The following is a 15,155-nucleotide window of genomic DNA, read 5'->3' on the forward strand; positions in this document are numbered from 1 at the left end:
TATCTTTGATTCGCCTTTGCTCTTATTTAAAATATGTTTCAAGTATCTTATATGGAACTGTGGTTGATTTTCCAGCCTAATCATTATATATTCCTTTCTGTGCAGCCATAGATTAGGGGTCGAGTTTTTGGCTCAGACTTAGGGGCGACTCTTCAGCTGTTCACGCCATTATAATTATGCAAATTAACAGTGATTCGTGAATAAATCATCTTTATGAGTGGTCAGCTTACATAGGATGGGGTCTTTACCCGGTATATTTGCATAATGGTTTCTATATACAGATATAAGTGTGTCCAGAGACCAGATTAAAACTGCCATTGTAGTGCGATCACAATACCCATTGGTATATTTATATTGATTTTTAATCGTCGCCTCTTTATGCCTGACAATGCGCATTAAAAGCGGATCGACATAGTCGCCGATCGTTTGTCTTGTCATTCGATATGCCACAAGATGTCTTTTTCTCAGTATGGTTTTGATCCCAAGATGGACAGTCAACAACAAAGGCGAACATAATGCGATTCATATGCTAAGTCGTTAAAAGGTATTCGTGCAATAGTTGCTCGACCTGAAGCTGATCGATTGAGTTGTCGAAATAGCCGATCATCAATCGCTTTGGTGAGATAAACATTTATTTATACATATATAACCTCTCAATTGGTAAATGATCTCTGAACATTTTTATGACTGTTCGATTGATTGTAAAATGCTAATCAACTGAGTAGAATCGGAGCATTTGATTTATTTTCAAGATAATTAATTATATCAATCGAACAGTATCATAAATATATGTATAGAATCAATTGCTTAGGCAGTAGTCGAGCTATAAATGTTGCTAATGTAGTTTTAAATGGAATCATTAATTAAACTATATAAAACTATAAACCGATATTGATATGCTAATTGCTTTATATTTCTATACTGATTGATTAAGAATATTTTAATTATCTTGAAGATATTTAGTAAATCATTTATTATTTAATTATTTAGATCATCAAGTGATCTAAACAGAAAATTCCCTTCCGTCACCTTGTTCCCATCAAATCAATCTCTAAATGTACACATAAAATAAAAATCTCCATCGGTTGAGGTTTTTTCTCTTCTGTCCTTTCACCTGACCTTTTCCTCACTCACATTTCACCTCCGATTTCCCCACATTTCCTTGGAATGTTCGTAGAGGCAAAGGTAAAAGGAAATTTTTGTGCACCTGCCGCCCAAGAGTTTGGGGTTAAGATTCCGATGAGTCAGCGAAACGGAAACGGAAACGCAATTAAAGCTCATCGACTGCGACTGGCAATTGGCTTGCGGCATTACGTAATTGCAAATTTGCAGGATTACGTCAAATGCAAATATCAAGTCGATTGCATTAGCATTTTGATTTATATGCAAACTAACGAGTTACGGAAGCCGCCAACTGAATGCTGCATCCTTTCTAGGCGGAGTCCGTATAATTGCTATGTAAATTACTTATGCAATTAATTTAACAAACTCGTCTCAAGCTCAAGCAGCGAACGTGCCCCACATGTCCATCATATATCCATATTGATGAGGGTCCTTTCCGGCTCACTCGTCCATATTTCATATATGCCCCGCACATACGTTACATATACGTTATATGTGGTATATGTTATACAAGGGGCGCATCATAATCAGGCGCCATCCACCCGAACTGCCTCCTCTTATTTTTTCCACGTTTCTGCTGATTTGAGTCCAGCTGGCGCTGAGTGCTAAATCCTCTGTCACATACGCTCCGCATCGGGGATTCGTCTGTCAAAATAAACAAAGGAAACAGCACAAAACGAGAAAGGAGGCCTGCTAAGGGTTGAGGAAATGTGGAATACCCTGAGTTGGGAAAATATATCCTTAAAATTCGTTTAAAGCGTAAATAAGAGACACTCTAGAGAGATTTAAAGGTCTCTGAAAAATAATTAAAAGATTATGTGATCTATATAAAACAGTTTAAATACTTTAAATAAAATGTATATTACATTTGGAGAATTATAACCAATTTGTTAACTGAGATTCTTAAGATTGTTTTGATTATCTGAATAAAATACTTTATAAATATTTTAACAAATATATAATACATATTATGATATTATTATATTACTTATTATTATTATTCATTCCTATTAAATACGTCTACAAAAAGTGCAATACCTCCCCCTTAAAAGGGCATCAAGAATCCTGTTTCGTTAACGTAACAAAAGTTGGCCCAAATGGTCAGCCTGAATGCTACGTAATGAGTTTGATGGGCTTTTGAACTAAACCAAATTGCAGACAGGCATTTTATTTTTATTCCGATACCAATACCGATTTCGATTTGATGATGATGCCAAATGGGCGCCGCATCCCAGTACCAGTACCAGTACCAGTAGCTAGTATAGTAGTAGCAATAATATGTCGGAAAATTGGAGATGGCAGCGAGAGGATGCACGGTAGCAAATTGAGTTATGGCCCCTGGATGCCGCCTCATATTTTATGCATGGCAAGGGCAAGCGAATTGCTTTCCAATCGACTTGGCGCATTCCACTTAGGGTCGAAGGAGTGGCCCCAATCCTTGGGAATGGGTGCGTCGTCCACACCAAAAACCTCCGCTGCTAAGGCAGACCCATTACCATTAGGTAATCACCTGCCGGGGAATCGGGATCGTCAATGGATCATCGATTTTATACTGCAGTGCAGCACGACATATTTGGGGTTTCGCTCTGTTTGTATTTGGGTTAAGGTAATCAAAAGGTTGAATAAACTTTTCGGCTAGCGGCAAGCTAATTAAGATAGTTTGCCAGTTGCACTCGGCTGGAAAACGAGGGCTTGAGTCGGACGTTAATGAAGACGCCACATGCCCCTTGGGGGCATGGTACCCCCTCCTCCCCCCCTGGCAAAGGTTCACCTTTGACCTCTGGCATAGTACATAATTTATGCCTGCCGGCTCGCTCGACAACTCCCCGCTGGCAAATCATTTATCATAATACAGCCAGAGCCTCGAATTTGCGACTGACAGCACCATCGTTCCCCCCTGCCGCTTACCGCAGGAAAAATGAAAGATTTTGCATATTTAATAAGTTTATGCGCTTTGTGCAATAATCCCCCAATGCCACGTATACTTTTCACTGGTTAAAGAGAATGGAAAAGTATTTGGCACGTTTTTTTATTCCCATTTCTCTACACAAAAAAATACATTTATTTTTGGAGCTACCTCTTTTATTTCCTCTATTTTATATCCGAATTATTTATAACTTTAAGTTATTTTACGGTTGTGGCAAAGGAACGACATAAACATATTTTGCGGCATACATTTATTTTTATTTTTTTCGGTGTGCGGATAAGCCAAAACAAAACCCGATATACATATACATATACGACGGAAAATGCGGCTCTACACATTCTCATTTTGACGCAATTCCCCGGGGCCATTTTGATGCGGTGTGGCTTTTAGCGGCTCCACGGTTTATTTATATGTGTGTATATATGTATATATCTACAGACTTGTGAAATATGTAAATCCCAGACAACCGAGAGCGGCTGTCGGGGTTATCATTCGCATTCGGGATAGTTGTAACTCTGGTATTGTAAAAGCCATCCTTGGACCTTTATAGTTTTAGTTTTGCTCAAAACTTCTGTGTTTTGGCCTTTGCCAAAGTTTGGCGCTCATGTGCAATACACAATACACAATACACTGTGCATACACAGAAAACAATTTGTGGATGTATCTTCATTTTAATTATTAAAGAAAAAGTATTCAATATTTTACATTCGTAGAACATACAAGTATATGCCTTAAATAACTTTAAAGAGTTAAAGAGTATGTTTGGATAACAACTTAGTAAATGGCTTCCTACACTTCAGATCCATTACCATTCCTAGCTCTCCTGTTGGGTCTTTTCCCAATTAAAATTTCTATAATAAAAACCAAAGTGGCTATAACATAGCCCAAGATTAGTAGTTCCCACAACCAGCTCAGATTCTGCAAACTTATGGGAGCTGCTTCTGATTTTCTTTGCGGCACCTTTACTTTAAAGGCCTTGGCCAAACGCTTGATAATTGTCTTAATCCAATGTTTGGTAATACCGCTCTCATGGGCACTAATTAGGAATCGGGATAATGGCCAGCTATAGAACGAGTTATTCGGCATTACATATACCCAAGGTAAGTTCTCAGTGATAATTAAGTCCGGTGACTCACAATAATACTTGTAGTCGACAACTTGCTGGTAGTGATTATAATATTCCCAATTTGTGGATAACAATATAAAGCTATAGTGTCTGTCAAGGGATGTAAATAATTTTACCCGTTCCATATGTCCCACGGTTATAAATTTTGGGATAACCCTTTGAAAGAACTCAGGATCAATTTCATTCTCGATATACGAACGAACGTAATTGTTTGTGACTGTAATCATTCCGCTCTCTCTCAACTCCTCAAAGTTTCGGACTTGAGCTCGTTTTATAGGACTTGTGAGCAAGGCACTCAGCTTGCAGCTGAAGAAATTACTAAATATGAATCCAAACAGTGTAATGGCCAGAAAAAGTTGTCGAAGTGAGAGACTTGCTCGTCGCAACTCTGGAAAAGAAAGGCCTAGAATGGCCCGATATGCTCGCAGATTCATGAGTGGATTCCATAGGGTAAGCAAACGATATTCTCCAGTTAAGCGATGTGTTACCACAAGAATTAAGGTCTCCACGAAGACAAAGGAAGCATAAACGCATAGTAGGTACCACATCCATGTCAGGACTCCTAGGCTTCTTAAAACATCCTCAAAGCTCAGCTCATTGCTGCAGGGCACAACAACCAATAGAGATGCTGCAGAATGGGGATTTACTAAGTCCATTTGTGTAGATACGTTTGCCAGGGTTATAATCTGCGTACTTAATTGGATATCACAAACATCATCATCACTGTGGTTTCCAGCAAGCACTTTCAAACTCCCATTGTACTTCCGGATAAACTCTATGACCTCCATGTCCTCCAATCGGGTTATGGGATAAAGACTAGTTCCTACATTTCCATCCCTGTCCGTGCTTGGCTTGACAAAAATCGTCTTTCCTTGAAAATCGTACTTTCGATTGTAGAACTTGATCTCTTTGATTTTCGAAATATTCCTGATTCGAATGAAAAGAGGTATTGGAAAGGCTTCAAGGCGATATGAAGTGACTTCAGTGGGAAGACCACCTATTTCCAGAACTAGCATACGCATAAATTTATGTTTCCCCGCTTGAATGGAGATCCATTTAATAAATTTCCTTGATATTTTCCTTTTGGTCCACAGTAGGATCCTCTGCTGACGCAATGTCTCAAAAGCTCCTGCAACAGCTTTAAGGAGATGGGAGTCGTGAAAGGAGTTTCCCGTGAGACAGACAATTGCTACTGCATTTTTATTAAAAGTGCCCCTTATTCGGATCTCGCCCATCTCATTGGACCGTAGAATGGGAACTCCGTTGTGATTCCAATGCTGGAGAAAACAATCCTCATCTTCATGATGCCAAACCATTACAATTGTCTCAAACACCCGTTCATTGCCAATGATATTGGTGAGTTTGTTGAGGAATTGTAGCTGGGCATAGTCGCTTCCCTTAACCAAGGATCCAGTGATTATGAAAATGAGTAAAGTCCTTAAGTTTGGCATTGTATCCTGGCTTGGTGACTTTTTCAGCAGGAAGTTAAAATGAAACTAAGCCACAAGGAAGATTATATTTAGGTGCTTTCAGTAAGTTTTTGCCAGGTTATTAAGTTAATGTATTGGCTTTAGAAAGTTTATGATGCGACAGCTGTCATTTGATGAGATCCGCAGTTCGATGTATAAACTTTTGTAAAAGGAAAATATATAGAGAACCAAAACTAAGAGCGCAATAAAATATAGAAGTATAAATTTCCATTGAAAATTTACTTTGGATACTATATTTTCATTTATTATTTTTTCGTGTGTATTTTGTGTTACATTGAGCACACCTGGAATTACTCGAAGCAGAACTGAAAACAGAGCAGATACTTTGTCTGTTTGAAGTCGCGCTGAATAAACAATGCAAATGGCTTTCTGGATATTTGGCGGGGAAAGTCACTTGGAGAAGAAATATTTAAATTTTTTTTATAGCTCACGTCGAAAGCTGGAAGTTATACGCTGCGTTCTCATATTTCTCTCGTCGAGAACTAAGTGGCCGCGCCCCGATTCCCGACCCCTACTCAGAGGGGAATATAAATTTACACTTGTCTACATTTTTTCACACCAGCAAAAGTGTTTGCTCAGCAAAGGGAAAGGGAAAACTGCTGGGAGCTGGGAACTGGGAAATAGTAGGGGGAGAGAAAGTGGTCCGAAGGAGACGTGGAAAGTGAAAAGAAATGCTTCTCGGGTGAGCTGGCTCTTTCTGGTTGTTGTGTCCTGAAAGCAAACAATCGCACGTGAAACGCTGCAGGAATTTCAATTAACTTGTTAGCATTTCACGCTTTTTGAACTTTAAACAAAGCAACAGACAGCAGACGAGAGACGAGAGGCGGCAAACGGCAGACGCAGTGCAAATACAACTAAAGACCGACTTAAAAGCTAATTTATGTTTAGCTCCTAATGAAACGCCACTCGAGATGGAATTTAATGTCTGGCGAATGTTTGCGAAAGTTCTTTCCTAAAACTTGGCCAAGGGGTAATGCTCCACAGTGCAGTGCAACAGGTGGCAAATATTCCACGATTTAACCCACAGAGTTCAGCTCGTAATCAGCGGGTTCCCATAAAAGCAACCACCTCCTCTTTGCTATTCACACGCTGCAGAGTGTAATCAAATTAATCTCGTACTTGCGCCTACTTCAGCAAATAACAGTAATATGGCTACGCAATTATTACTCTCGACAGTCTCCCAAAACACTCGTATATATATTTGTCTGCACAACAAGAAAATATAACTCGTTTTGAGTTTATTTGGTTATTAATCTGGAATATGTAGAACTCTTTAAAAGCATAAAGCTATTAAACATAAGCTATGTATACCCTTGGTAACCTGTAATCTTTTATGCCCTTAATAAACATTTAAGTACATACTAAACTTTACATTTGAAAGCATATATTCGATATGAGTACAAGATAGTGTATCCATTCCTTTAATACATCTTTTTTCCAGTGTTCATAAGAGACAAGCAAACAGACTGCTTGACTGATAAATGTGGCCGAGCTGCTCTCTTTTATTTCTCAGATATTTATCTCGCGCTGAAAACCTCATCAGGCTTAAGCACAGGACTTAATTGCCCACATACCCCAATGTGTGTGCGAGTGTGTGTATTTGCCAAGTATATTACTTCATTTGCCTGGACCCTGGACAATCTGACATTTGTTGGGGGCTGCTGTTTTATGGGGCAAACAATGCTCGAAGAGAGCTCCAAGGCTTGGAACGTAAACAAGTGCAAGGGGTGGCAGTCAGTTGTCTGAATTATCTGCCACACGTACGAGGGCAGATCCAGAAGATTACCGCACTCGTAACTCGCTGCTACAACCCCAATTAGGATCCACCCTCGCCCATGCACCAGGTTCTCATAAATATTTAAGTTCTATTTTTGCTAATTTTTGCGTGCAAAATTAAACGCCTGACCTTTTACGTCTCGACACGAAAACAAATTTAATATTCTATTCTCGGAGGGAAGGCGAAAAAAATAGCAGGAAGAAAGACAACTATTTATATAGCTAATAAAAACAACCTGTGAAGTGAACTCTGGACTCTGGTTAAACATTCATCCATTTTGGTATTTTCCCTGCAATTGCTGCTAAATGAATTGAGAGCATTTTCAGGCAAATATATTTCAGCAGGATATTCCTTAGGGACGGTTACTACCCAAACCTTTGCATAAATCTTGGGCGCCATTAATTTCGGACCTGACTCCGTCTTTTTAATTAATTTCTGAACAGGGAGAGGCGGACCTTTTGCGAGCGCCCCAATAGTGCTTCTAAAAAACACCTCTTGGACCCGACTCGACGAGGGACCTGAGAGATGCCGGGACACGTTCCATAATGCCTCGCCGGCGGCGGGTTTATATGCTGTACGCATAAGTATGCTAGGCCAACGCAACCTGTCCGAAGACGCTGTCGGCTGTGGATTTTGGATCTTTGCTCTAAGCTGAAGTTCACACTTCCGCTTGGGTACCGTTCGAATGCGTTGGATGCCGCCAACTGTTGGCTCCCCACTTCTTGAGCCAACCTGTCAGCGACAACAGGGCGTATGAGCAACGTTGCGTTGCGTATACGCTACGTAAGCCCATGCAGGCGGGGCATAGCAGCAACAGGAGATGCCAAGCAGGGCGCAGACTCTCTCTTCAACTCTCTTCGGTCGCTCTCTTACAAGGAATCTCTTTGCTCTGCTGGCCACACGCATTAAAGTTGCCACGAGTTTGGTTTAGAGGCAAACTTGAAGCTCATTGTCGGCACTGCAATTATGTCAGATGCTGAGCTGTGAAATCGGAACTGCCATTGGGGGAGTGGGAGCTTATGTGCCGCCACTCGGAAACGTGAGCCACTGGTCAGCTAAAAAGGCATTCAAATTTGCCACATCCCGATATATCTGTAATATTAGAACTTGCCTTACTTAATGGCACTTGCGCAAGTATATCATATATCCATCTAATTTTAAGGTTCAATTAAGTTTAATTCCTTGTTACTTGTAATCAAATGGTTAGATTATATAATGGCAGGAGTTGTTATTTTTCTTTAAGGCAAAAGTATGTGATGTATATTATTTTAAGAATGCTTTTAAAATGTATTACTTTCCAAGTAAATTATATATATTATACTGAAAAGTCAAGAAACATTCTTTTGCACAATATAATGAAAAATATTATTCAATTAAGCATAAACTAATTCGGTAAACATTCCATAAAATTACCCTATTAAGACCAGAAATTAAGAACAAAAAATACCCACAGGATAAATCTGCTTTCCAAACACCGAAACGCTGCAAGCTAATCAAATTTTGGTGTATTTTTTATGTGCCATTAACTTTAATTAATTTCGCAAGCACAATTTCATGCTGCGCTGACCAAATTTGCCCCACGGAATGTTAGATGTGACTAATTAAGTCCGCCCACCTTGGAGATTATTGATTACGGTTAAGCGCATTTTACGCCACCTTTATGCAAGGTGAGTTAAATATTTAATGCCGCCATATAGCGAAGTTTTTCGGCCAGGCCAATGACTCATAAAGTGTTGGCATCCCTGGATGCCTGTATCCCAGGCTTTTTTTCGGGTTCGCTGGATTTGCTGTAAAATAATTTGGACTACGGGTCACCAGCAAGGACGACGACAACGACTACAAGGAGTTGCTGCGCTAATTTAATTTGCCTGGGCCTGCAATTCATTTGCCGAGTCGTTGACTTTTAATGCACACATCTAAGACATTGTTGTTTGTTTGCTAACTTGTTGCCAGTCTTTTGCTTGACTTGGCTTACATACATACATACATATATTGCCCTCCACTCGACTTTGCCTTGGGTCCAATCCTGGGTCGACCTTGGCTTTTGTAGAATGCTTAACAATTTATTTCAAGTTTCGCATGATTTGAGCTCCTCTACTCTATAGCACATTTAATATTAATGCCTGAGACTTTACGTAGCGTCTGTTTTGCTGAATATTTAAGCCAGACACTCGTCCAAAAGGCCAGCAAATGCATTTACCAAAATTAACTCTGGCCACAAGACCAGCTAATGCTATTTTCATGTTGTGGAGATGCACTTTGGTTGTGTTTCTTTTAGGTTTACTGTATTTTACTGACAAACAAAATGTAGAAAACAAAAATATATATCGTCTAATATCATTATTATCCATTAGATGCCTAAATGCATATTAAATTTACCACTTTATGTTACATCACTATCCAAACATTCCTAATGCACTTTAAGTTCACTTTCCTCAACATTGGCAGACGATTAATCTAACTGACACGCGCCATCAATCAGCATCGGGCAATCAGAGAAAGAGCATTTCCAGCTCCAATCCTCCATACCGAGCTCATAATTAAGGCACAAACCCAATCGATAAGGATCTAAGGATTCTTTTGGGGGCTGGGGTTGGCCAGGTAACTTAGTTTTAAAGCCCCGTCCCCGGGGCCACTCATCGGCCCTTTATTGCTTTCAAGTTGCCACGGCCATTAATTTTGAAGCACTTCAGCCACCGGCGGCTGATTCGTTTAGACAATAAATATCCAAGGCCTGCGCCCGCATTCTGAGGGCACGTTGAAAATTCACAGAGGTCGTTATTTTTGGGCAATGAAATGTTTCACACCTGCCGTTCATCAAAACACGAGCTAACGCCTAAGCAAAACCCCAACGCAATCAACCAAAATTTGTGTACAGTGACCAAAATCGATTAAGTCTTTAACGGCCAGAAAATTAAATAAATAACCTTAACATATTTAATTAGATTTTGTTGGGAAATGGGACATAAATGCCTTACTTTCGTAGGCCAAGAAATATATATTTTTTCAAACTAACGTAGCACCTTTTGTTAAAGTAAAGTTATACAGATCTAATTAATTGTACTTTATTACTATATCCTACGATGCTTTTAGGCCGGGTCCTTTATCGCCATTTAGCTAAAGTAAACAGGATGTTTTTTGGGTACTTTGGGTATTTCTTGTAGGTGAGTTAGGTCACAAAAAAAAAACCAGGCCGTTGATAAGAGGCCGTGTCGTGTGTCGGGCTAAAATATGGCCAATTTGATTTAGGACCGCTACCCGGACTACAACGGATTGAGGGTTTTAAATTCGTAGAATGGGACTAGGGCAAAGTGGTTTGTTCGGGGTTTACTTTGACATTCGGCATGGCTTACAAATGCCGAGCTCTAGACTTAACCGGCGGCTAACCGGGAATACAAGACACAATGCTGGCGAGTTAAATATGTTTTCGTGGCATTGTTGAAATCGTAAATAAACAAGCCTTTGAGCCATTCCGGGGACCCTTTGCATTTGCATACGCCATTAAATATGCACAGCACACTGATTTTCTGCACAAACGGACGACAATAAAATGACCTGTATATATACGGATTTATCTCCGGTTGTCAGCAACAAAAGGAGCAACCGACACCGCCCCTCAAAATGGCAACATTCGGATCGAACAAAAGGTCCTTCGTGAATATGGAAGGAGGACAGGGCGGCCCGGAACGGGCTTTTCTTATCTCCAGGTGAAGGCAGCCGAGTCAGCGCCTTTGTTTTTGATAAATGACTTCCATTTGCGGCCAGGGGGCCGTGTAAATCTATCCCACGAATAGGCATTTGTCACGACTTCGATTTGGGCCCTCAGCCGCAGTCGGGGCACTCGATATAATTGAAATTGTGTGCAATAAATGGAAATTGCTGTGTCCTTTATTTGATGGGCATGTGGATAAATTGTTGGCCCTGCAATTTCCCAAGCCTGGTAGCTGACTTAATCAACTTTGCCATTTGCCTAATTGGACTGCATTCTTCTCGGCGGCAATTCGAAAATTGTGGGTATTGGTATTCAATCCGCTGCTATCAGTGCCTTTGCAGGACCAAATCTGTGTTTACTCAATGCACTCGCTTGCCATTGAAAATTGTCAGCAGTTAGTGATGGCAGAGATTGGGGATTTGCAGGAAAAGAAATACAACTGAAAGTAATAGTATTTTTACTTTATGATATGATATAACCATTACACTATTTTTTAATATTTTATAAAGCTTGATATTTAATACTTTATTTACTTAAATGGCAGAATGTATACATATTTGAATATGTATTTATAAATATGGCTTGAAGAAAACCTATAATATGTGTTTTCTATGTATATTGAATATATTTTTATTAAATATATTTTTAAATGTTAAATTTTTTGGAAAATCAAAGATTTTTTTAATATCATAACTATGCCAAAAATGGATCAATTTCAATTCGGAAAGTTGTTCTTTGCTAGTTAATAGAGTGCTAACAAATCTGTATACTCGGTTTTAAATGTAAAAAGTTCGATTTTTTGCCAAATTTTGACAATTTTAACGATGTAACCAATTATAAAATTTTCAAATTTTAAAAAAATTTCAAAACAAATTTTTTTTAACCGGACATAGCCGGGTCGATTCAACTCTTGATGCTGATCAATAATATATATGGTTTATAGGGTCGGAAATAGCCCATTCACTTTTTAAAGTTACAATACTCTTCAAGGGTATATACGGTATAAATCTATAATAAATTGCTATAATTTCAAATTATGTTACGTATCCATCATTTTAACTAATTAAATTTATAAAATACTATTTATTATAAATTAGCATGGTTCATTATGTATGAAACATATTAAATATAAGTTTTTATTGTTTAAAATATAGTCTAGAAACTACCATCCCTATTCGTTTTCCATTCCTGTTCTTCAATACACCCAGTGACTGTTAATCAATGTTGTTTGGGATCCGAATCTCTTTATTGAAATGTCATCGGTTGGACAACCAGTCAGTTTTATGGGGAGCCTAATGGCGAGACGGAATTTGAGGAATGTGTCCTGTCAGCGCCGCGAAGGTAATGACTTTGCAAATGCGGGCCTTTGGGGGATCTGGATTGCCATGTCCCTGGGATGATGGTTTCATGCTGTGCTAGCAGGACATCAGCAACCAGGACTCAGAGCAAACACTACCATCGTTTGGGAACATCAACCTGTCTAATTAGCTGAGTGTACATTTGCATATTAATTGGAATTCATGCTGTTTGATGAACAACAATTTATTTATTTATAAGTGGAAAAGTGACGGGAAAAAAATTTAATTTGGTTGAAATTGTCGCGGCGAATTAAAAACAATTTCTTTCTTCCACCAAAAGGAAAATTTCTCTGCCGTTTTCATTTGCTTACACGAAAAATATACCTCTTAAAATAATAATATATAATTTATTGTAATGATTTAAAATAATATATCACTTATAAGGCAATCTTGAAGATAATCAGAAATTTTTTTATTTTGGAACAACTTCAAAAATACCAGACAAATACCTGTCCAAGTTTAAATTTTCAGAATCAGAGATTCGGTTTCCGTGTCGCTCCATTCACTGGCACTCCATTCATTTGCATTTCACGCGACATTAAATGCTCTCCATTTAATTTGGGAGCCACAGTAAAGGAAAGTTCGTGGCTGTCAGGCAGCAGGTGACAGATTCACAGTTTAACCTTTGCGCCTTTAATTTTCCCTGGTCCTGTTTGCCCAACTGCAGCAATTCTCTTATATATATGTATGTACTATATATATGGAGCTCCCAGTGGGTCCCATAATTGAGTATTGACCAAACAGCACGGAGCTGTCGTGACCCGCGGCAGTTTCCGCTAAATGTTTTGTACGAAAATAGCTCCCCTTTTTTGCAGCACAGATGTACGAATATATATATATACTATATATAAAAATGTTCGAGTATATAAATAAATATCCTTTAGCGGCAGACATAGCGGACACTGGCCCCGGTCGCGTCATAAAGTGTTAATGGGCAATTAAAGCCCGGCTAAGCCTAGTCGGAACTCGAAATTGAAATTCCCCCGGGGGCCAGAGGACGAAACTGTGCACTCAAACCCAGACCCTAAGCCACACCAATGACGGTCGGCCACACGGCGAATCCGCAAATCCAAGCTCAGCCTTTGAGTCGAGTGCAATCAGGTTAAGTGTTGAACGCTTCCGCCAGAAAATCCTTATGCCGAATTGGTACAGTGGCAAGGATATAATAAATAATAATATAAATAAATTTTATTTTAACAATGTTTTACATGAAATGTATTTAAACAAAGAAAACAAATAACATATCTATCTAAAAGAAATTGTATGGAATTAAAAAAATAATACTATACAATAAACAAATTGTTAATTTTCTGCTACAAGCTTTAAGAATTGGTCGAAATAAAAGTCTGAAACAGTGTCTTTAAATATTAAGTGACAAATTTAGCTTTAAAACATATTATAATCTTCTTTGAAATACCATTGCCTAGTTAACCCACTGTCACCTCTATAATCCCCATCCAATTGGAGTCTTAACCACTGTGCTGGTTGTCCTCACCTGTATTGTGTTCGGAGTGCGCTTTCTGCATTCAGCCTTTTGTATTGCGTATTCCGTATTGTGCATTGTGTTTGCATTCCTCCTGTCACTCGCATTGTCAGCAGCAGGATCAGCTCTGGCCTGGCTCAGCAACAGCAACAGGAACCGGAAGTAGAGGCAAAAGGAGCAGGCGCCGAACCAAGGCAGAGTTCAATTGCATTGTGTAGACTTGGGTGTGTGCGTGTGCGGAGTGCAAGTGACGCCGAGGACAAATGGAAACGAATTGGTTTTACAATGCACAGCAAATCCCATTTGGCTTTGGCCTTTCCGTTGGGCTCGGTGCTGGTATTGGTTTTGGTTTCGTTACGGTTTTCGCACTGGAGAACTGAAAGATTTATATATATGCCACTAATTCCTGGCTTCAACTCCCCCAGTCAGTCAATCCGGCACTCTCATGTCCACTCTCAACATGCAGGGCACATGGCAAGCCTCGCACAATTCAAACAACTTTTCATTTCCAAGCTGGCTTTTTTGCAGCGTCCAGGCGGGAGGGAAAAAAATCAATATTTACATGCTGCTACTACTACTGTGGCTTGCAGTTAAATGGGCAAACAACTGAACCAAAATGAATTTCCCTGAATGCCCACAACGAGCTCTGCAGGAGTAAAAAGGAAAGCGCCCATACCATACCATAGCAAAATATTCGACTGCATCGTGGGCACAACAACAGAAATTCTCTATAGTTATTCCACATTATACTTGGTATTTTGTAGGGTTGAAAGGGCTAGTAACAATTTGACAGATATTTGGTAAAAAAATAAGAATGATGAAAGGGTTTTCACTTCCTCCTCAATCTCTAAATTCAACTATAAAACTTATATTTGAACAAATATAAAATTTGTCAAGTACTAAACTATAAACACCGTAATTGAAATGCTGGGTAATAAAGGGTCCTAGCTCAGCTTCCTTGCTCGCCTTTCCTTCCATTTGGTCCTGCAGAAACAAAAAACTTTCGGCATAGCCCCGACATGCATGTCGTATACGTAACGTGAGCAAATTAAGTTGCCAGAAAAAGAAGTAAACAAAACTGAAATTGAGTCGAGTAGACTCGAGGGTTAAGCTGTGCGGGACAGGACAGTACAGGACTCGAGCAGTGACTGAGGCTGGCA

The 15,155-nt window shown here is 39.3% G+C and overlaps 1 protein-coding gene across 1 annotated transcript; it reads right to left on the reverse strand.

Moving 5' to 3' along the window:
* Positions 1-3,838: 3,838 nt before the first annotated feature.
* LOC110186294 (uncharacterized) lies at positions 3,839-5,626 on the reverse strand. Its single transcript, XM_020955409.2, has 2 exons — positions 4,292-5,626; positions 3,839-4,210 (listed from the first exon to the last, which is right to left on the reverse strand). Exons 1-2 carry the CDS (start codon positions 5,624-5,626, stop codon positions 3,839-3,841), a joined length of 1,707 nt encoding a protein of 568 aa, XP_020811068.2.
* Between the last annotated feature and the right edge of the window lie 9,529 nt (positions 5,627-15,155).

Source organism: Drosophila serrata, unplaced genomic scaffold, assembly GCF_035046125.1.
Source record: "Drosophila serrata isolate PLE 108 unplaced genomic scaffold, ASM3504612v1 contig_382, whole genome shotgun sequence".
In the NCBI taxonomy this organism is placed as follows: domain Eukaryota; kingdom Metazoa; phylum Arthropoda; class Insecta; order Diptera; family Drosophilidae; genus Drosophila; species Drosophila serrata.

What these genes read in the sequence shown, in the direction of transcription:
- LOC110186294 (XM_020955409.2), bottom strand. Translation starts at nt 5,626, where the DNA reads ATGCCAAACTTAAGGACTTTACTCATTTTCATAATCACTGGATCCTTG. An exon ending in CCGTGGGACATATGGAACGG is followed by an intron (nt 4,211 to 4,291) that starts GTAAAATTATTT and finishes AATCACTACCAG; the next exon opens with CAAGTTGTCGACTACAAGTA.